General features: G+C 52.5%; 3 protein-coding genes across 3 annotated transcripts; 2 read left to right on the forward strand and 1 right to left on the reverse strand.

Moving 5' to 3' along the window:
- Nucleotides 1–792: 792 nt before the first annotated feature.
- SLC25A5 (solute carrier family 25 member 5) lies at nucleotides 793–2,782 on the forward strand. Its single transcript, XM_084269303.1, has 4 exons — nucleotides 793–949; nucleotides 1,072–1,558; nucleotides 1,675–1,815; nucleotides 2,408–2,782. The coding sequence occupies exons 1-4, from the start codon at nucleotides 839–841 to the stop codon at nucleotides 2,563–2,565; spliced, it is 897 nt and encodes a 298-aa protein (XP_084125429.1). The 5' UTR covers nucleotides 793–838; the 3' UTR covers nucleotides 2,566–2,782.
- Nucleotides 2,783–6,892: 4,110 nt separating this feature from the next.
- On the reverse strand, nucleotides 6,893–10,092 carry STEEP1 (STING1 ER exit protein 1). Its single transcript, XM_084268960.1, has 7 exons — nucleotides 9,807–10,092; nucleotides 9,589–9,706; nucleotides 9,398–9,439; nucleotides 9,164–9,302; nucleotides 8,602–8,691; nucleotides 8,367–8,459; nucleotides 6,893–8,070 (listed from the first exon to the last, which is right to left on the reverse strand). The coding sequence occupies exons 1-7, from the start codon at nucleotides 9,928–9,930 to the stop codon at nucleotides 8,008–8,010; spliced, it is 669 nt and encodes a 222-aa protein (XP_084125086.1). The 5' UTR covers nucleotides 9,931–10,092; the 3' UTR covers nucleotides 6,893–8,007.
- Nucleotides 10,093–11,429: 1,337 nt separating this feature from the next.
- On the forward strand, nucleotides 11,430–20,520 carry UBE2A (ubiquitin conjugating enzyme E2 A). The gene is made up of 6 exons (XM_084268994.1): nucleotides 11,430–11,770; nucleotides 12,090–12,170; nucleotides 12,286–12,311; nucleotides 17,552–17,641; nucleotides 18,582–18,670; nucleotides 19,065–20,520. The coding sequence occupies exons 1-6, from the start codon at nucleotides 11,727–11,729 to the stop codon at nucleotides 19,191–19,193; spliced, it is 459 nt and encodes a 152-aa protein (XP_084125120.1). The 5' UTR covers nucleotides 11,430–11,726; the 3' UTR covers nucleotides 19,194–20,520.
- Nucleotides 20,521–21,182: the final 662 nt, after the last annotated feature.

Raw genomic sequence — 21,182 nt, forward strand, 5'->3', positions numbered from 1 at the left:
CTGGAACCACGTGCTGCGGCAGTGGAGCACTGACATGTAAAACGGTGCATGATTGATTGTGACCAGACAGTTCACAGCAAGGCAGAATCACGGAGACCGCCCTTAGGTGAACGGTAACTCAGTGACTGCCGCTGAGCCGGGGGCAGAGGTGGCACATGGTGGGTGTATCTGAGCTTCTCAGCGCCCCGAGCTCCGCTGCCATGGATGCAGGGAATCCGTATGCTGCTTGGGGCCCGGTGGCTCCCGGAGCATCCCGTGCACAGGGGGTGGCGGTGCGAGGGGTGTCCCCGGGGACCTCAGCTGAGAGGGGTTGAGCGATCAGTCAATCCGAGGAGGAAGGGGGCTCTGGGCTCCGTCCTGCTGCCGCCCGGCCGCCTCCTGTGCTGCCTTTGTCACGGCACCCGGATGGCGCGGAGGGGAGGGGGGGGCGCGGGCACGGAAGGCCCTGTCACCGCCCCGTGGGCTTCCCAGGGTCGCGCCGACCCTCATCCCGCCGGCTGGCGGGGTGCCCCGCATCCCAGGGGCGCGGGCTGTGCGTGTCCCGCGGGGGGATACTGGCTGCGTGGGACCCCGCGGGCCCCGAGTGGGCTCCCCCGGCCCGGTGCCGGCCCTCCCGCTCCTCCCGGGGCGCCGGTCGCGTGCCCCTCGCTGCGCGCTCTGCTCCGATGCGGCGGCCACACCCCTCCTCCCGCAGCCAATGGGCGGGCGGGACGCGGCGGCGGGGCCCGCCCCCGCTCACGTGTCCGCCGCCGTCCCTATATAAGGCGGCCATTTCAGGCGCGCGCCCCGCAGCCCGCCGCAGCCTCAGTAACCGCCGCGTCCGTTGCCGCCTCCCGCCATGACCGATGCGGCCGTGTCCTTCGCCAAAGATTTCCTCGCCGGCGGCGTGGCGGCCGCCATCTCGAAGACTGCCGTCGCCCCCATCGAGAGGGTGAAGCTGCTGCTGCAGGTGAGCGCCGGGGCCGGGGGCGCGCCAAGGTCGCCGCAAGGAGGAGGGGAGGGGAGGGGGGTGGCGGGGGGCCGGGGGGTCGCGGTGAGGCGGCGCTGACGGCCGCGGCTGGGCCCCCGCAGGTGCAGCACGCCAGCAAGCAGATCGCCGCCGACAAGCAGTACAAGGGCATCATCGACTGCGTGGTGCGCATCCCCCGGGAGCAGGGCGTCCTCTCCTTCTGGCGCGGCAACCTGGCCAATGTGATCCGGTACTTCCCCACCCAGGCCCTCAACTTCGCCTTCAAGGATAAGTACAAGCAGATCTTCCTGGGCGGCGTGGACAAGCGAACCCAGTTCTGGCGGTACTTCGCCGGTAACCTGGCGTCCGGGGGTGCTGCCGGCGCTACCTCCCTGTGCTTCGTCTACCCCCTTGACTTTGCCAGAACCCGCCTGGCAGCTGACGTGGGTAAAGCCGGGGCCGACCGGGAGTTCAGCGGGCTCGGTGACTGCCTGGTCAAAATCTTTCGGTCGGATGGGCTGAGGGGCCTGTACCAGGGCTTCAATGTCTCTGTCCAGGGCATCATCATCTACAGAGCTGCCTACTTCGGCATCTATGACACTGCAAAGGGTAGGTTGACTGGTACAGCGCTAAAAAGGGGCTGCGGGGCTGCGGCAGGCCCATAGTGTGTCTGTGCAGATGCCGGTGGCTCTCCTGCCGTTCTCATCGAAACCTCTTTCCTGCAGGCATGCTCCCAGACCCAAAGAACACCCACATCGTTGTCAGCTGGATGATCGCTCAAACTGTCACTGCTGTGGCCGGTTTGACCTCCTACCCTTTTGATACGGTTCGTCGTCGCATGATGATGCAGTCTGGCCGTAAAGGAAGTAAGTGTCTTCCTCCTGGTGTTGGGCATCCCTGATTCAACAGTTGGTGATGGAGCTGAGGTGAAGGCAGAGTGGCTTGGCTGTCACCAAGCCATGTCCTCTCCTCTTGTAAACGGCAGGGTGTGAGTGTGAGAGGGGCAGATAGCAGGGTGGGAGGTGGCACGCACAGGTCAGTCTCTGCAGCACCCCTGTAAGGTGGTGTGCACAAGTCAAGGTGTCTGTCACTAGGTAGGAATGGCAAAACTTGCCCAGGGATCTTGCAAGCTAGTGTCTCTGGGCCAAGAGGAGACATCCCTGTTAGCAACCATGGCCTGGCTGACTGTGCAATAGCTTTTTGGGTCTGGAAGTGTTGGTGTCAAAGCAAACAGGCGCTGCTTTCTGCTCGAACCGGTCCTTCCAGTGCATCATAGGGGCAATGCAGCAGCAGCCTATCTCCTGGGCAATCTTGTCCTCTGGTGCACGAATACTGGAGAAAGTCAAGAAGTGGGAGGCACTTAAGGTTATGAAGCTGGCAGATATATTAGGCCATTTCCAACCTGTAAGTCAGAGTCATGGGCATCATCACATCACTAACGCTGTCTGTCTCCCGCAGCTGACATAATGTACACCGGCACTATTGACTGCTGGCGGAAGATTGCCCGGGACGAGGGCTCCAAGGCATTTTTCAAAGGGGCATGGTCAAACGTGCTCCGAGGAATGGGTGGTGCTTTTGTCTTAGTCCTGTATGACGAAATCAAGAAGTACACATAAGTTATTTCCTGTTGTGAACTGGCATGTTGTAGTATGTTACGGACTTGTATGAAAACCGTCAAGTTACTAACCAGTGACGGCTGGTATTTATACAGGTTGGCATGGGGCAGGGGCAGCTGCCTGCCCTGGCTTTATCAAGTCATTCCTCTTGATGGGACCCAAACATGGTTTCTTTTTCAGTTAAAGAGTACGAAGAAATAAAACATCTTAAACCAACTTTCCTCACCTCACATTTGTTCTCGCTGTCATGGGAAGGGGGTTGGGGGTCTGCACAGTGATTGTAGAGGAGGAAGATGAACCACCTCCATTCTGCACACCTCGTTACCTGTTAACTACCTGTTGTCTCTGGCAAGTAAACCCAGTGCAGGCTGCTGAGGATGCTGTGTGATATTTCCTGCCCAGTGCAGGCCATTGGTGTGGGCTGGAACAGGGACAGGCAGCTCTGAAGGACCATTCCACTGCTCTCCTGAGAGCTCAGTAACTAGAGGTGTCTTCTGTGCCACCATTCCTCCTCTGGCCTGTCTGTTCCCTGGGGCTGAGGAAACCTCATTTTTGCAAGTGCCAAGTGCCTAAGCTGCCTGCAAAGCACAGCACTCCCCAGGGTGCTAAACACTTGGGAGGCTGGAGAAATGTCTAGGGCGTATTTACTGCTTCCTGGAAGAACAGAGCTGACCATGTACTCTGGCTTAGAAACTGAGCTGCCTACTTGGGCATGTTTAAACTCAGCCAGAGAACAGTAGTGTGGGTAATTGCTGCTCTTCTGTAGAGCCTCTGGCTAGCCTTGCCCTCACATGAGATGTTAGGTTTGAGGGGATGTAGTAGCTGAGCAGACGTGTGGCTCCTGTGCCAGGGAGGGAGCTGTATCCTCAGGCTCATTCCTTACCCCTGGAAGTTAAGCTTGCCCCAGCCCCAAATGTCTGGGGGAAAGGGGGAATTCCTTGATGCTGCTGAGGTGATTTGGGGCCAACGCTGCAAGACTGGGCGATGTGGCTTGGCCTTTCCCCAGATGTCTCTCAGTCTGTGAGCCACTCCAGGGAAGCTGCCTGGTTTCTGCCCAGGGAGCTGGGGCAGCGAGTAGATGCTTTCCTGGTCCTCTACCCTCATCAGTGAGTCAGTCCTTGCAGTGCCCACACCTTTGGTCCCCTCTGGCTCCCCACACCTGCTCAGAGCGGTTCATCTCAATCACCAGAACCAAGCTCAAGCACTGTCTGAGGCAGATAAACCAGCCCTTGTGCTGCAAAGTTTGGTTGTTGTTTCTGTTGCTGAAATCTAAGTAGGGCAGGCAGGCAGGCATGAAGTGCAGCACCATCCTGTCTGTCATGGCTGGTGTCAGCATGCTCAGGTCCCTGTACTGGGGGTGTGAGTTTGGGATGGGATGTGGTCTCATGCCATGTTCTTGAGCCAAGAGCCTTTGCTGGCACATTTCAACTGTTCCTGGCCTCTGGTGGTGTGAGAGCCCTGCAGTGCTCGGTGTGGAGACACAGTGGGCTGAAGGCTTCCCTGTAGTGTGCAGAGCAATGCCACAAGCTTCAGGAATGGTGCTGGGGGAGCAGGCAGCAGCCTGGCAAGGGGCTGTGCCAAGGGCAGCCTTACCTGGAGCCCCCTCCTGCTGCACAAATGCAAGCTAATTAATTAAAGGCTCTCAGCTCTTATTGCCTCCTGCTGCTGAGCAACCTGGGATTTCAAGGGCTGTTCTGAAATGCTGATGGTTGCTGTGTGGGATAGCCTTTCCTCCACAGGGATGTATGGCTGAGCTGTTACACAGGAAGGTGCGTTGTTTCCTCTCCACAGTGTTGGTGGGTGGCTGAGGTGCTGAGCTGGTTGTTGTGCCAGGCTGCAGAGGAGCTGAGTTGGGGGACCTGTGGGTCCTTAGACCCACAGCGTTTTGCACTGGGCTCGGGGCCACAGGGCTGGCACCGAGTGAAAGGGGTGATGGCTGCCCACATAGTTCCTGTCTCAGGGACTCGGGAAGCAAGCACGAGTGTCACAGCTTGTTTGAGCCCTGGCACACAGGAGATGGTGGGGCAGAGCCCACAGTGGGTTTTCACAGCGTTCTGCTGCCAGGGAGCACAGGCCAGCAGCCCCCTCTGGGCTCCCCCCAGGAATTTAACCTCCCCCTCCTGGCTTCTCCCCCAGGAGCAGCTTTATCTGCAGAAGCAGGTTGGGGGGGTGTGGGGGGGGTGGGGATCAGCAGCTGCTTTTGCCTGCCACAGGAGCAAGTTGCAGAGGTATTAAAGGTTTTGCTCCTGTGGGGAAACTGAGGCACAGGAAAAGGAGCAGGGCCAGCCAGCAGCCAGGCAGCGAGCTGAGTGCAGGCCTCCAGCGCAAGCGTTTTCCCACCAGGCTCTGCTGCCCCAAGGATGGCAGGGCCAAGGGGGATGCTGCTTTTTAACACAACTCTCTGGGAGTAGTAAACATCTCACGGCATGATTTCCTCCTCAGGAGCAGTTCCCAACCCAGCATATCGGCCCCTTTGAGAAGGGGTGAGCGAGTGCATGTAGAGCCACTTTCCTCTTGGCTCCTTGCCCGGTGGCCATAAATCACAGGGTCAGGAGCTGCTGAAGCACCACAGCCACGCACAGGATAGTGTGAGACACTTGTCAGTGGCTGGGGCAGGTGGTGAGCCATGCAGGATGTTTGGGGTGGCTTAGGGCACAGCCTGGACCCTCCGCCTGGTCTGCCCAGAGTGCCGGCGTGGATTTTCATCCACCCAGGCAGGCAGGGAGCAGAGGCTCAGGGCATGCCTTGGCAGGTGGGAAACCCCAGGCTTACTCTGCCCATACCAACCTTGCACAGAGCCACGCTTCTGCCTCACACCTCCACATCTCTGCCTTGGGACTGAGCCCACCAGCTGCATGAAGCCAGGGTGCCTGCAGGGACACAGCCCCATACTGCATGCAGAGCCACTGGAGGGGGGTGGTCAGACACTGAGCACCCAGGGGTTGCCAAGACCCACACCAAGGCTTGCAGTTTGGAAACTGGGCTGGGCTAACCCCTGAAACAGGCTCAAGTGAGACTGGTCCTGTGCAGCATTACTCGTGGAACAGATTCCCTCCTCCTCTTTTAATTTAGATGCTGCTTTGTTTTGCAATGCTACTGTGTCTGAGCGAGGTTTTTGTGTACTATACAGAGCTCAGGTAAACAAACAAATCTTACTGCTGACCTCTATTTACAGATTTATAAAAACCTGTCAGTCTCTTACAGTGGAACAAAACCTGGCCTTTCTTTGGTCTGCAGCAGGGTGTGAGACTCTATAGAGCAGTTAGTTAAGTCTTATGCGTTACAATGGGACAATTAATCAAGCACTTGAACTAGGTGCCCCTGGTTGCTGCTGCTAGTCAGCCAACATCTTTCGATTCATTTAGCTCCAGAAATGAAAAATTCAACTTAATTAACTTAATTAAAATTATTATGAACTAGATCTAGTTACAGTTAAGAAATGCATACTTAATAACGTATCAGATTCTCTGTGCTGTAGTTGTCTCAGCCATAAACTGGAATTAGAGTGCATTACAGGGATCTCAGGGATGGCTAGCTCGATGAACTCCATCTTCCCCTTTCTGACCAGGTCTGTGGGTGCATCCTGCACCAAACTAGGTACATCTCTAATAAAAAAAAACATTGACTGCATGTGGGCTGGTCTTCTAACACCCTGAAAGGAGTGCTTGTGGTGTGAACGCTGCCTCAAGGCTGGAGGTATACAGTTGAGGAAGCGGATGGCAGTTGGTAACTGTGTCAGTGGACAACCTGTGCCAAGCTGTGTGCTCAAATATTCTTTGTACCACACCAAAGTCCAAAGGTGGTCCTAAACCCTCCCTGGCAGCCCCTTCCCAACATCACACCAACTGCAGCCCTGCGTTTTATCACTCCCATCCTTAACCCTAACAGTAAATCCCACCATCCCTAAGGCAGCTTCTGTTCTGGGTGTCACTTAAAGCAGGACCGTACTTAGTCTCTAGTAGTCATGATGGGTGAAGTCAGCATCCTAGCAGACCTCACATGGTTCAAGCCTGTTTTCAGATTTCAAAGTCTTTGACTCCTGGTTGGAAAAAAACCTTTCCAGTTTTATAGAGATGGTCCTGCAGTTACTTGGGGCTTGGGTCACCCCCCGAGGAACCCTGAGTCCTTCGCCTGGCTGGCTGTGCTATGCTCTTGGAAAAGGGGTTTGTGTAATGGGGTTGTACTCTCATTCCTCCTACCCTTCCCAAGCATTACATGCCACCTTCGCATTGCTTAACTGAAAAGCCTCTGAATGTGGGCTTCTGGAAATAGGGTTCAGAGTAGGAGAGGATGAACAGCTTTCCCAGTCAGGGCTATAAAGCCAGATTGAAAATCTTTATTGGGTATAGGAGATTGTCCATAAAAATTGTGGAAAATGAAGCATCTTGTTCATTGCTTGCCTTACTTTATGCTACTCAGCAGAATAAGAACACCCTAAGGAAAGTATTTTAGTTCAAATCTGTAACATGGTATTTAATCCTGAGCCACAAAAGACATGGGCTGTAAAGCACACAAAAGACATGGGCTGTAAAGCACTGTTATTTTATCACACACCAGACAAACCATTACTTCTAAAAATACTGTACACACCAATCCTTAATGTTGTCTTTATCCAAATCCTTAGTGCATTCAAAACAACTTTCCCTTCTCCTTCACATTTTACAGCTCCAGCTACTGATGCCTCTACAGTATATATTAACCAACTGTACCAATCCCAACTCATTGTTTGTACTTCTCAGGGGTAAAATACCCCTGTGGGTTTTGTGTCCAGTAGTTTAAAATAGGGCTGAGTTTCAGGTTCTTGTATCAGGCAGTGCCTGCTGGGGCAGCACAGTTCTGTGTGACTGAGATTCCGATGTTCAGTAGGAGCTGAGACTCAGAGCCACAGCCAAGACTGCGCTGGCCACGTCTGACAGTCTGTCTGCTGGGCAGGGTGAACAGCAGTGTGATCCCCACGCCTTGCACCCAAACTGGTCCAGACTGCGTGGCAGTGGCACATCTCTCAGGCTCCTGCATCTTTTGGACTCGTTTAAAATGACAAAATGAACAACAAGCAGGGAGGTTACTGTTGTGAAGATTTTTGTTGCACAGATGATTTACGTTTATAGAAATCTTACACATTTGAAAACCACCAACATAAAAAGACAGGTATCTAACGGTGCACCAAACTCAGGAAGGCACCCAGCAACGATTTCTGTTCTGGCTGGAACAGAGTAACACCGGGTCTGTAGGGAACTGCAGTTTCAGCAAAGTCCCCAGTGCCACTGGAGTTATTAAAGTCAGTATCAGAGTATCACTTATGTCAGAGAGGTACTCATCCTCCAAGCTGTTTGCAGCATGTTGTCTTTGAACGTTGTCTGTTACTCCTGCTTTGCTGACAGATCTGTGATAGCTGCTGGGACCTCTCTCCTGTCTCCAAATACCCAGCAGATGTGCAGCGTTTCATTTGAACTGGTTATCAATCAGGGTTCCTTTCATCTTGGCTTTTTTGGCTTCCAATTCAGCCTGATTAAGAAAATTAAGACAGAGTGAAATAATGTCTGGATGTGTTTCCCTTCAGTGTTCCAAACAGGTTTGGTTGCCTTGCCTGTCCACTGCAAGCTTTTCATACCAGGAGCAAAAGCAGCTCAAGCTCTTGCTGAACAAAGCTCTCGAGCTCTGTTCTTTGAAGAACATCTTTAGAAAACCTATAAAGGCAAAGTCATCCTCCCAAAACTACAAGTTACCTATGACTGTGCCAGGACCTCTCTATCTTTGTGTACAAAGCCAACAGAACCTGGCGATTTGCGTTCAACACTCACCAGCTCCTGTAACCTTCTTTTGCTCATGCCTTTGCGTTCCAGCTGTTTCTCAATCACTTTTGCATTCTGTGCATAGGAGTCTGCAATCTCCCTCTGAAACACACACAAGGTCACTTTGCAACGGCAAACCCCAAAGTAACACCACCTCACCCAAATGGCGAGACAGTCACCAGCTCTGGTCATTATCCGCGGCAGCCGCTCAGATGTGACAGCCGCCAAGGGCAACAAAACTCACCGCTTCAATCTCCTCCTCCTCTTCATCAATTGTGGAGACTGTGACAGAACTGAACTTGCCCATGTCTTTGGTCCGTTTGGTCATCATGACCTGGGTGAGAAGCAGAGTGTTTTGCTAAACCTTGGCAACGGTTGTGCCATGAGGGATCCTTTCCCCTTCAAAGCTTTCAAGGCTTCTCAGGCAAGTCATTAAGGTTACCTGAACTCCATGGGTGGCAAAGGAGAATTATCCCCAGTGATTTCTTAGCTCAGAGCTGTCACTATCAGAGGCACGTAACAGATGAGCTTACAAAAGGAAACTTTCTGATAACTGAGTCTAAATGTCAGGCATGATCTAAATTTCTAAGTTTATTTTGCTTTCCTTTAGTGCTAGGGCCCCAAGCTGCAGTGTCTTCTGTAAAGAAGAACTTAAGGCAGACAGGGAGAAGACATCAAACTGAGCTGTTGTGTAGCAGTCCTTTTCTTCCTTTTTTCTCCCCTCTGCCCTCCCAATTAAGTGGTTTTACTCCCCACACCTTTCTGAAAAGCAGAGAGAGCCTTTTCACTTCTCTAACGCCGATTACCTTTTTGGGAGGTTCTTGTTTCTGAGTATAGATGTTTGTTTTCCCAAAACCCTGGCCAAATTTGACCACAGCACCATCAACAATGAAGGTCACCGGAGCATTTTTCTGTTGGTGTTGATAGAAGAGCAGGAGCCCGCATCTGGAAACCGAGACACGCAGGCACCATGGAACCCAGATTCTGGGCTCCTGCGGTTACCTGACCCACTGTGAAGGTCTCCAGAGAGCCCCACTCACTTGCCACACTTCTTCCTGAACTGCCGCTCTATGCCTTCTGGTCTGGAGGAGACAGGGAGAGTGGGAGAGCATGAGGAGCGCGCAGGCAGCGGCACCGGGCCTGGCCGATGGACGCCAGCCGGGTGAGGGGCAAGGCCAGACCAGAGCGGCCCGGGAGGGGCTCTCGGAGGGGCACGGGGGCCGCGACCCACCTGCGCAGGAAGACGCACTCCTCCTCCTCCGCGTTGCAGAACTTGTGGGCGTGCTTGGCGGCGTCCATCACCCGGGCGCGGTCCCGCGGCCGCATCGGCAGCTTCTCCAGCTGGCAGTCTGCGGGGCGGCGGCGGGGTCAGGCTGGCGGCGGGGCCGGGACACACACCCGCCCGGCCCCCGCGGCCCCTCCGCCGCCTCCCCCCCGCCCGCGGCTCACCCAGCACCAGCACCATCTGCCCGCACAGGCAGTAGTAGACGTGCAGCGGCTTCTCCCCGTCGTCGTACTCCTCGCGGTCGCGGGTGTCGGAGCAGACCACGGAGCGAGACACCACCTTCGGCATGGCGGCGGCGCGGCCCGGCCTCCCCGCAGCAGTACGGCTCCGCCCGCCGGGCCCGGGCTCCGGCCGGGGCTTTCAAAGGGCAGCGACCGTTCCCGCTCTCCGCCCCCCTCTTCGGCGGCCGCGGGTCCCCGCGTCCCTCCTGCAAGCGGCGGCGGGTGACGCTACCGCGCGCCGGAAGGGGCCCCCGCGCAGGGGCGGCACGGGGTGATGGCGTATGCGATGCAAATTACAACGGCAAAACAGAGGCCTGACGTCATTTGACAAACAAGCCAGGCTGAGCTGGGGGCCGGGGAGGCGGTGGCATCGCTGCGGGTTCGGGCAGCCCCGTCCGGCCCCGTTCGCGCCGCCGCCCCAGCCAGGCACCCCGCGCTCACCCCTTTCCTATTGCGTAGGCCGGGTAAGAGCAGGAAAGGTCAAGAGCGGGAGGATTTCAGCGCAGGCAGGAAAGCAGCGTGTTTGTTATGTGCTTTCAGCAGCGGGGGAAGGCAGCACCTCTTCTTCCCGCGGGTCTGTGCTTGCAGGCACCTCCCCGGGCCACATGCAGTGATCAGTAGGGATAAGCTGGAAAGGCAGGGCCTACCTGCTCTGCTCTGGGCAGTGGCAGAGAAAGGCTTTCGTCCTGCAGGCTGGTAAGGAAAGGCAGAAAAGAGATGCTTATTATTTTCCCCTTGAAAAAAGCTCTCTGTAGAAGCAGAAAGTGCAGCACTGGCATGCTGGGTTCAGCCGGGGTAGAGTTAATTTTCTTCACGGCAGCTGGCATGAGGCTGGGGTTGGACTTGTGCCGAAAGCTGTGCTGATCCCCCAGGGATGTGTCGCCCCTGCTGAGCGGTGCTCACACAGAGCCGAGGCCTCCTCTGCTCCTCACCCCACCCCACCCGCGAGTAGCTGGGGGTGCACGAGGAGTCGGGAGGGGACGCAGCCGGGACAGCTGAGCCCAGCTGCCCAGAGGGACATCCCGTGCCGTGTGACGTCATGCTCAGCATGGACAGGTGGGGAAGGGGAAGGAAGGGGGGACACGCTCAGAGCGATGGTGCCTTCCCAAGTGCCCGTGACGTGTGCTGGAGCCCTGCTGCCCTGGGGATGGCTGAACACCTGCCTGCCCAGGGGCAGCGGGGAAGGAATCCCTTGTCCTGCTTTGCTTGTGTGCGCCCTTTGCGTTACCGATCGAGCTGCCTTTAGCTCAGCCCAGGAGTTCTCTCACTGTCACCCTGCTGATTCCTTCCCCCATCCCGCTGGGCCGGGCAGCTGCCGCCTGGGGTTACACTGTGACACAGCGCAGGGACAAGCAGGCTGCCGCCCGTACCGGCCGCTCCCCGCCTCGCCCCGCCCCCTAACGTCACCGCCCCGCCCCTACGCGTCACCGCCCACCCCTGACGTCACCGCACCGCCCACCAGCGCCGCCGCCGCTCTAAAGCAGGCGGCCCGCTTCTCCTCCGTGGCGTCACGGGCCGCATTCCACCCCCGTTCGCTACAGCCGTTGGTACGGCCCCCCTGCCTTGGGTGCCGCCCCTCGCCCCCGCGCCGCGGTGGTAGGAGCTGGGCTGGGGGCTCAGCGGCATCCGGCTCCGCCCCCGCTCCTCGCGGCCGTTGGTACGTCCCGGGATCGCTCGGCAGCAGGCGCAGGAGTAGGCGCAGCCTAAGGCCTCCCCCTGCGTCCGCTTCAGTGGTAGAGGCCGCGATCGCTCCTGTTCGTCAGCGCTGCCGCCGCCTCAGTTGGAGTTCGCTGCCGCCGCCGTCCCTGGGCGCTCCGTGCTCCCTCTGATAGTGTATGAGTGATCTATAACCCTGCGCCCGCCATGTCCACTCCGGCCCGTAGGCGCCTCATGCGGGACTTCAAGAGGTACTGAGGCCGCCGGCTAAGGGGAAAGGAGAGGGAGGGCGGGCGGGCGGGAGGAGGACGAAAGGCCCGGCTCTACCGGGGGAGGAGGGGGGCAGCACAACATGGCGGCGGGGTAGGGCGCGCTCCGCTGATTGCGTAGGGCCGGTCCTCGCTCTCTGCCTGCGGGTTACGCTGTTTGCGCAGGGGCGTGTAGCTACCTGCTTGGGTTACGCGAAGTGCGCAGGGGCGGCCGCTGGCCCGCGAGGGGCGCCGGAGGCGGGGGGGGGGGAGGGGTGGGTTGCGGCGGGGCCGGCGCTTCAGCCCTTCCTGTGCTCTGCAGGCTGCAGGAGGATCCCCCGGCCGGGGTGAGCGGGGCCCCTTCCGAAAACAACATCATGGTCTGGAACGCCGTCATCTTCGGGTGAGTAGGGCGGGGGCCGGGGGCGGCGGGGGCCGCGGCCGCGCCGGGGCGGGGGGCGGTCAGAGCTGGGCGTCCCGCGGGGTAACGCTGTGCTCTGCTTCTTCCCTCCCTCTAGGCCCGAGGGGACGCCTTTCGAGGACGGTGAGTGCGGCTGTGTGCGGGTCCGGGGTTTGGCTCTCTCGGGGCTGACACAGCCTTGGTGTGTCACTGCCGTGGGCTCTGCAACAGGTGTGGGCCTGGGGCGGGCGCAGGGGCCCGGCTGTGCGCTCACCTGGGCACACAGCCGTGGGCTGCAGCCAGCACTCAGGGAAATCATCTCTTTTCCAGTATTTTTTTGTTTCCTCACTCTAAGGAAGTGGTGTGGATTTACACTGCTACATTGGGTTACAGAAACATACCAATTGGCCTGTGGGGGCTTGCTCGTAATCGCTAAATCTGACTATCCTAAGCCTGCTTTAACGCACCGTTTCCAGGAGCTCCAGGCTCTCCTGTTGAACCTTGGATCATGTTTTTAGGGACACTCATATTTGGAGAACTGTCGAGAACCTGGTCTAGAACAGTTGTCATCTGTTTGGAGTTCTGTTTTTTTCTGGTTCTGGAAGTGTTTTGTGAGTAAGTCCCAACGTGAGTCAGCTGAAGTAGGAAATGGACTAAATGTTTGAGGAACTTCAGAATGGGTTTGTTTGTTGGGATTTTTTCTTGGCATCTACTTCACTCTGTTACAGTCGGTATCAGGGTTAAAGATTAAAAGGCATTTTAAACTTTTAAAAGCTAAGTAGATCCTTGTAGCATACTCGTGTCCTAGTAGTTTCCATCTGACCTTATTGTCTTTTATGGCTTTACTGATGCTGTATGAATACTTCAGTATCATTGTGAAAACTTGTTAGACATGAAATACTGTCTAACTGAAATCAGTGATGCGTTTGGTTTTTTAAGGATACTTTCAGAGCAGGCTGTAATTAATCTTAGATCTCCCCATGACTCATAACAAAAGCATAGGACAAATTCCTTAACTCTTATGTTGTTCTTGGCTAACTCCTTTTTCTCTGTTGATCCTCGGAGGTAGCACCTGTGGGCATGCCTGTAAATTGCAGGTTTGGGTTTTTTCTGTGAAGATTTTGAAGATTCTAAGCACTTCTGGCCTAAGAAAACTCCAGAGACTCCAGTTATTTAACTAATGTATTTGAGCTAAGAAACTTGTGTGCTTCAGAAGTCTAATGTTTAGAACTGAAGTCATCCATAACATCACATAACAGAACAGGTAGACTGAATGTATTCTGTTATCTCATCTGGTAAAGCTTAAAGAAGGGCCCCCTTAAACCTCTCTGAGGGCTGCTGGAGCTGCTCAGGTCCTTGGTGTGCTGCCACTAATGGAGTGATTCACTCTGGAGCCCAAACCTGTCTCCTTGCAGTATGCTAAGATGCAGGTTGCTTCCATGTTTAGGCTCTTCCAGCGTAATGTGGGGTTAACAGATGCTGTATGGGTTTGGGGTTTTTCCCTCCCATATATTTCCATTTAGTTGCAGGAGGCTGGAGACTGCTTTTGAGAGCCCTGGCATTGATTTTGTCTGCGCTTTCCCTTGTGGCAGCATCCTGTCTTTATCTCAGGACGTGTTGCACTTGCAGCAGTTTGCAGTTCAGATGGATGCTGGAGTTTGCTGCTGCTGTCCTGCTGCAGGGCTGGTGGGACAGTGTAATCCCAGTGTGTGATGGATTGCTCTTTCCCTGGAAAAGTGTGTGTTTTCACAGTGTGCTCAGGGAAACAGATATGTCTTGTGTTGCAGGATATGCTTATCTCCTTTTCTCTGGGACATATCTTACATTGTGCTAGATAAGAAAATACTAAGTGGTGCCTAGAGATACGGGTGTATCGGTGCCTTGGCTGTGCTTTTCCATTAAGTGAGTGAAGTAGCACAGCTGAGATAATGGCAGCAGAGTTCAGATGCAGTTTAGGGTAATGTAGGTGGAATTAGGGGAGTTTTCATTTAACAGTATCGAGCTGATAGTTTGGGGTTGTCTTGTAACTCTGCAGGCCCTTGGTATGCTGGAGTTGTGTGATGCTTCTCACAGGGCCTTTGCAGGGCAGTGTTCTTCAGACACGCTTTGCATTTTCATTTTTAGGCTGTGTCACTTCCTGGTGAGGCTGTAGGACTTCAGATGCTTTAGCTCTGGGAAAAGTAGATTGTGATTTAGGGGGGGTTTAAAATTTTTTTAACTGGAAGTGAAATAATTTCAACATCGTGAGGATGAGTAGCTTTTAATCCTCATTCTGGTGAGACCCCTCTCCAGTCTCAGCTTCTGAGGTTTCTTAGCTTTGCCTGAACTGAAAAACCTGAAGTTCAAAGGTGTTTGTTTACTTGCTGTGCAGCATAATGCAGCTAACAACCCTCCCTCCCCTCCACCCCCAGACTTTGGAGGGTGTTTTCACAACTTGGTGCGCAGGCTGACTCGGCCTAGGAGCAGCTACTAATTTAGATAGCAGCATAACTTGAATCTTCTGGTTTAAGAGGCTTCAATTGCAGGTGTCTGCAGTAGGACCCTGGGGATATTTATCCTGCCCTTCACGTGTTTCTAAGGATCTGTATGATGTGTGTGGCATCGGAAGCAGTATTGCTGTGGCAGTGATGGAAAGCTGAGCTCTCCCAGTCCTTCAGACCTGTTTTTTGAAAGTAGATGCTGCTGCTGTGGTTAATGCCAACATTCCTGGCTTGGAGACAGTTAAGTAACGCAGCTATTGTAGTATCCTGCCCTGCTGGAGTGCTGCACATGGCCTGGACAGAGAAAGAGCTTGCCCTCTTGGTGGCTTGTTCCTTGCTGATGGAATATGGGTTCTGTATTCCCGTGTGGGAGAGGAAGAGATCATCCCTGCTTTATGGAGAGTGGAACAGGGTGGGCTTCTCTTCCTCCCTGCAGCAGGAAGGGCCTGGCAGTGACATGGGCGCTGGTCTGGGCAGGGGTCACTCAGTCCAGTGTACAGATCATGGAGAAGCCTCTCTGTTAGCCATGTGAGTGTCCCAACATCCTGAGGCAAGAGAAACAGATCCTACAAGGTAAGTAGGAACAAGAGAGAAGAGACTGTTCTCCTGAGGTTGGTGATGCTGCTGCTATCAGTTATGATGGTGAATATGATGAATTATGGTTTAAATTCAGCTGTCTAGGGGCAGGTTACAAGGAATGCTAGTTGAAAGCTTTGAAATTGTTGATAAAAGTGGTCAGACACTGAAGGCCTCGTCCCCAACAGTGTGTCTTGTGATAATGTCTCTCTTGTGTGGGCTTTCAGTGTGAGTGACCCTTGGACTCTGGTTCATCAAATCTCAGGATTTGTCCTTTAGTAAAGCTGGAGGTGCTGTGTACTGTGAGGCTCTTCCAGAGAGCTTGTCCTGCCTTGGAACTATGAGTGGGTGGACCCTCCAGCTAGAAGCTGCCTTGCTTGGGTTTGCATTAGAAGTGACGCTGTCCTGTGCCCGGTGTGGTGGCAGGTAGCTTCCCTTTGTTTCCACTACTTCTAAATGGATGCTAAGACCAAGCTGCCCTTGTTCCTGCCTTTTGGCCATCTTACCTGTCCTCTTTGCTCCCACTTCATTGGTGTTGTGGAGAAGCATTCATTTTCTCAAGTAGGTTTCTTGAACTCTCTTCTTTGGGGTATTCTTGCTTTTCAGCGTCCTGCTTGTTTAGTTGCTCTTCTACAGAAGAAAGAACCCACTTTCCTCCTTCATAAGGAGGGTACTGAGAAGCAGAACTGGGGCAGGGAGAGCCAAGCATCCCTCATCACATCTCTTAGCATTGGCTTTTGAAGGGCTGATGTTGCTTGGGACTGTCACCACGAAGGGAAGGACAGGCAGTCCTGAGCTCATGTCCACAGCTGGTCCACAGTTGTTGGTGACTTCCCAGTGCTGGCTTTCAAACTGATCTTGAGTCTGGCTCCATCCCTCTGGATCAGCTGGGCATGAAAGCCCCACTGCAGATTTAGGGTAATTTGAACAATCTTTACTATTCTAGTTCCTCTGTGGGCTCGCTGCTCTTACCACCTTTAGCTGCTCTAATCGTGCAAAAACTTAATTTTACAATGTCAAGACTTGCCAGTGCTGTACAGAGAGCTCTGAAAGGTCTGTACTCCATCTTCAGATGCAAACTGGAACATCAAAGCAATGACCTTCATTTCTTACAACTCAGTTCATCTCCTCTTAAGGAAGGAGTCCCAGGGAAATGCTGCAGGTCCTTGCTGATCTGGGGGAAAAAAAAAAGAAAAGGGATTGAAAAAATCAGTTCTCTGGTGACCAGCTGTTGGCACGTTTGTCAGCCAAAGGGAGGAAGATGTTAACTGTCCTAGTGCTGGAAAACTCCCTCACAGGAAGTGAAGATGAGCTTTGTATCTGAGCACCTGAGTTTTAATTTTGGCACTGAGTGTCTGGGGGTGAAAAATCTGTCACTGATGTGTAGGAATGCCTTTTCTAAACCTGTCAGCTTGCTACAGCTCTTCCTGTAAGGTTCCTTTTACAGGAGACCTGTGTATTTGTGTGAAGGTGCTTCAGGTGTTTCTCTCTGGGCACACCCAGAAACTTGATAAACTGCTTCCCAGATTGGTTGTTCCAAGGAGAGCTCAGAAGAGAAGATTGTATGTTTGGAAGTGGAGCACGTAGAGTTCCTTGTTACTGACCTGAGCTTGGTCCCTCAGACCTGTACTTGTGCAGCTGACAGGCTTCTCAGATTGTTGTAGCCTGAGAGGGGCTGAAGGAACTCCTGTTGGTTCAGGCTGTTAAAGCCTTTGGGCTGGGACTTAACTGCAGAGGTTTGTTTTTTTTCCTGCTCTGTCAGTCCTTCTCAAAGGAAGACTCATTAGTGTGAAGGGAAGGACCAGATTTTTATTCTCAAGTGCCTGGTTTGGGTGCTGCTTTTGATGCTGCTTTTCTGCAGAGAGACCTGATTACTTTACAGTTGTTGATAAAAATGTTTTTTTCTTGAAATGTAAACAGGAAATAAATAAGCTCCTTGTCACGATAGCATGTTCCAGTCTGTAGGGCTTACTAACTCAGGGCTTGTTACACAGATGGTTATACACCCACTTGTGTTGTTTTTTCAGTGCACTGGGATGAGGCTTTGTGGAAGAAAACCTCAAGGGCAGATTTGTTTCCTTAGACAAACGTTTTGACTGGGGTGGTGGTTTTCAAAGTAAAAGTAAATCCTGGAGATGCTCTCACACTAGTGGGCTCAAGAGTTAATGATTAACTCCAAGGAGAGAAGAGTCATTGTTGGACTGAGCAATCTGTGTTCCATATCCAGCATGCTTGTATGAGTGTGGTGTTATGTTTGTGCTTGTGGAGTGCTGCTACTTGTGTAAATTCATTCTGAGTAAAGGTTACTTATTTCTCTTTGAACCCCAGGAACTTTCAAACTGACAATAGAATTCACAGAAGAATATCCGAATAAGCCACCTACTGTTAGATTTGTCTCTAAAATGTTTCATCCAAATGGTGAGTACTTACACAATGGTGCTCTTGTTTGGGGTTAATCTTTTTAGTTATGTCTTGCTGTAGCACTGTAGAAGAAGCTCAGTTTGTTCTGGAAGTTTCCACTGTCTAATTAGCTATGAAAATGCCAGCGTGGCTCTAGGTAGCTTTGGTAAGGATGGGTATGTGTGTGGTGCTCAGGCCTGAAATGCAGGCAGCAGTAAAAGGAGCTTCATACCATTCAGGTGGAACAGCACAGTAGTGAGATGCTCTGCTCCCAGCTGCCTGCTGTTAAACCTTAGAGGAGAGTCTTTTGTTCTTAAGCATCCAAGGCACTACTGTTTGTCTGTATGTGTTGTATCTGCAGCCCTGCAGTTGTGTTCTGACACTTTTCTTCCCCAAAGTGCCTGTAAGGGCACCAGTAAGTACCTAGTTTCCAACTAGAACCAACGGTAGTAAGATTATTCAATGCCCTTCCTTGGAAATTAAAGGTGGAGATGTATTCCTTGCCTCCAAGCAGACAGTAGCTTTGAGAAGAAATACCAGAAATTTTGAAATGCAGCCAGAAAGGTGTGGGTGAAGTGTGGTGAGGGAAGGCTCTTCTGAAGGTGAGGAGACACTGGTGCAGATACTTTCTGGGAAACCTCACCTGCACACTGTTTCTTGCTCATGTTCTTGATTTGGTTCACTTGTGGGTAGCTTAATTTTTTTTTTTCCTTAAAATCTCTGAATGATTTTCCACAGTGGTGGTTGGAATGTCACAGAGGAACTTGGTGTTGCCCAAGGAGCAGGAGCTTAAATACCTTAGGCAGCCACTGGTGACAGACTTTCCCTTGGCCTGCACGTAGGCTTGTTAAGCTGGATAGAGTCTGACTTGTGGTGTTTGTGTCAGATCAGGCAGTGCTAGGGAAAAACTGAGCTGCTGTACTTCTGTTCTAAGCTCTTCTTCTTGAACCTTTTCTAGTGTATGCAGATGGTAGTATATGTCTGGATATTCTTCAGAATCGTTGGAGTCCTACTTACGATGTCTCCTCCATCTTAACATCCATACAGGTAAAGAGAACTGCATGAGAGGGCAGAGACTAGGGTGCTCAGACACAAACAGCTCAGGAAAGATGTTTTCCTTGCCCATGGCAGCAGTGTAGCAGCTGTGTTGGTGTTTGCTGAAGTACCAACACTGGGTGTGAACTGACTAGACAGTGACGGCGGACGGTCCTTTAACTGACCCAGGTGGTGCGGTCCCTGCGGGGGTCCTTTGGCAGCTGCCCCCGCTGCTGCGAGCAGCCTGACAGCCAGAGTTTGCAGTGACCTACACCTGGAGTAATGCCATGGACTGTACCTGCATCTAGATTAACTTCTGCACCCCTATTACTGTGGATAGTTGCAGGAATGTGTTGGAAGTGTGTGCTTGCTTTGCAGCGCTAAGAATCTGTTTCTCTTTGCACAGTCTCTATTGGATGAGCCAAACCCTAACAGCCCAGCAAACAGCCAGGCAGCTCAGCTATACCAAGAGAATAAGCGGGAGTACGAGAAACGGGTTTCTGCAATAGTAGAACAGAGCTGGCGTGACTGTTGACCCAGGACGATGCAAATGAACACTCTGATGAGGAAAATGAAAGTGTCCGAGTCATCTTTTTCCTCCTAGCATTTACTTTGAAAGCAGAATAGCTGTTGTGCTGTTGCCACCCTCCCTTGCTGAAGCTTCTTCTCCTTGGACATCCGAAAGCACCCACTTTGAAGTCAAATGTTCTGTACTTGGGTTACTTGCAAAAGAGTTACTGATGCTGAATTCATTTTCTGTGGTCCCTCTCCAGTCTTAGGGCAGTATTGTGCATTTCTGTAGTGTACACTAAGCTTTTAATTGTAATTGTGTTATACACAGTGATGCTTATGTGTAGCTTGAGAAAAGGGATGTTTATATACATACACATTTTTTAACTGGTATTAACTTAAGTGCTGATCTGTCCAGGCTGGTCATTTACCTCTACAATTGGTTTAGACCCCGCTGCATTTGTAAGTACTGAGTGAAGAAATAACTTCTTGTTTCCCTTTGGTATTGGTTTATCAACCCCTTCTTCATGAGGAAAAAGCCCCCCAACCCCCCCAACACAAGACCCTCCAACTGATTTCAATGCAATTACTCATTAAGACTGTGGAACGCCAGTTACTTCTGCACTTCACATGCAAGATTTATGTAGAGATTTACATAAATCACTCCAGTTGTGGTACTTTGATCTTTGCTTAGGGTGAGAACCAACCCCCTTTTTCACTTTATTTTAAAGGACATGCCTACAGCGACTGCTTCAGTAAGTTACTATAGTCCTATCACTGAGGCATTACTGGACAAAATCAGGTAGTGCTGTGGTACTCTGAGCAAAAGACCTTCCACATCAAGGAAGAGCTAAACCCTGAAGTGGTCCGGCAGTGGAATTACTCTCCTCCTGTGTCTTTTTTTCCTGCCCCTTATCTTTAGCTGAGAAAGATAAGTGCTTTGGGATCCAACTTTGCCTCGTGGAAAGTACAGGGTAGGCACTTGAGTCCCTGCAGATTCTGCTCTTTGTAGATTACTCTGTGGTTTGTGTGAGCTACTGCTGCATGCTTGAGTTAGTTTCCCTTCAGTTTTATGAAAGTATTTTTTCAACTCTGAAAAAAACAACCCCAGCATTTGTAAGTCTGACTCACTTTTTTTGTAAGGCTCAGTTTGTACGTTTGGATACAGTACCTTCAGCAGCAGTGTGGGATGAGACCTACAATCGTGTTGTCCACTGTTCCCGTGTCTTTTGTGTGCACATTGGTCTGTTAGTTAAGTTTAACTTTGCACAAGTAACCCATGTAAGAAACTGTACATTTTTCAGAAGTTGTAAATAAAGTGTAACCTTAGTGCTTATTGTATAAATAGGCAAGAGGTGTTTACCTGTGGTTTTTTTTTTAACTGGGGTGGCTGCCAGGGGAGCAAGCACCAGGCAGAGCTATGCCTTGTTGGGCCTGGGAGTGAGTTGTTGCTGGAAAAGGAGCCTATGATAATGAGTTACAGCAACTTAACGAGCTCAGTAATAGATAGAGGAATCAATAGTTGTTTTCTTCCTCTCCTAGGATGGGGAAAGCAGGTTCTAAAATGACTGGCACCCACCAGCAGCTGGCACAGCTGCCTAGCGCTATGATTAAGATGGAAGCTGCCAGGTTCTTCCAAAACATGAAATTGGGACTTAAGAGCTGCTGTGACAGCAGCTCCCACCCCATGAGGTGTTCCTGCTCCAGTCCTGCTCAGAGCAGGACAGCACCTTACCTGGCCTAGGGGGGAGCTGCCCAGCGATTGGGTGGGTGTGGAGGAGGCCTCAAGTTAACGGTGTTTGGTTCTCAAGCGTTCCCTCTGCAAGGCTTTCCCAGCACCCAGCCAGCTCACTAAGCCAGAGCCCAGTGCCTGCAGTGACAGCGACGCCTGAAGCCCACACAGACTCCTAACCCCTGCAACAACTGCTGCCAGCAGACCCTGCTCTGAACAGGCCACGTCATGCTCATGGCACAGCAGCACTTGGATCATCCCTCCAGTTTGGCATTTGCTTTG

Source organism: Gallinula chloropus (assembly GCF_964237585.1).
Source record: "Gallinula chloropus genome assembly, chromosome: 11".
Classification (NCBI taxonomy): domain Eukaryota; kingdom Metazoa; phylum Chordata; class Aves; order Gruiformes; family Rallidae; genus Gallinula; species Gallinula chloropus.

Excerpts from the sequence above, each read along its gene's own strand:
- SLC25A5 (XM_084269303.1), top strand. The coding sequence starts at position 839 with ATGACCGATGCGGCCGTGTCCTTCGCCAAAGATTTCCTCGCCGGCGGC. Across the intron at positions 950-1,071 it reads GGGTGAAGCTGCTGCTGCAG|GTGCAGCACGCCAGCAAGCA; the intron begins GTGAGCGCCGGG and ends GGGCCCCCGCAG. Across the intron at positions 1,816-2,407 it reads GCAGTCTGGCCGTAAAGGAA|CTGACATAATGTACACCGGC; the intron begins GTAAGTGTCTTC and ends TGTCTCCCGCAG.
- STEEP1 (XM_084268960.1), bottom strand. The coding sequence starts at position 9,930 with ATGCCGAAGGTGGTGTCTCGCTCCGTGGTCTGCTCCGACACCCGCGAC. Across the intron at positions 9,440-9,588 it reads GAGTGCGTCTTCCTGCGCAG|ACCAGAAGGCATAGAGCGGC; the intron begins GTGGGTCGCGGC and ends TGTCTCCTCCAG. Across the intron at positions 9,303-9,397 it reads TTCAGGAAGAAGTGTGGCAA|ATGCGGGCTCCTGCTCTTCT; the intron begins GTGAGTGGGGCT and ends CTCGGTTTCCAG.
- UBE2A (XM_084268994.1), top strand. The coding sequence starts at position 11,727 with ATGTCCACTCCGGCCCGTAGGCGCCTCATGCGGGACTTCAAGAG. Across the intron at positions 12,171-12,285 it reads TGGAACGCCGTCATCTTCGG|GCCCGAGGGGACGCCTTTCG; the intron begins GTGAGTAGGGCG and ends CCCTCCCTCTAG. Across the intron at positions 12,312-17,551 it reads GGGGACGCCTTTCGAGGACG|GAACTTTCAAACTGACAATA; the intron begins GTGAGTGCGGCT and ends TTTGAACCCCAG.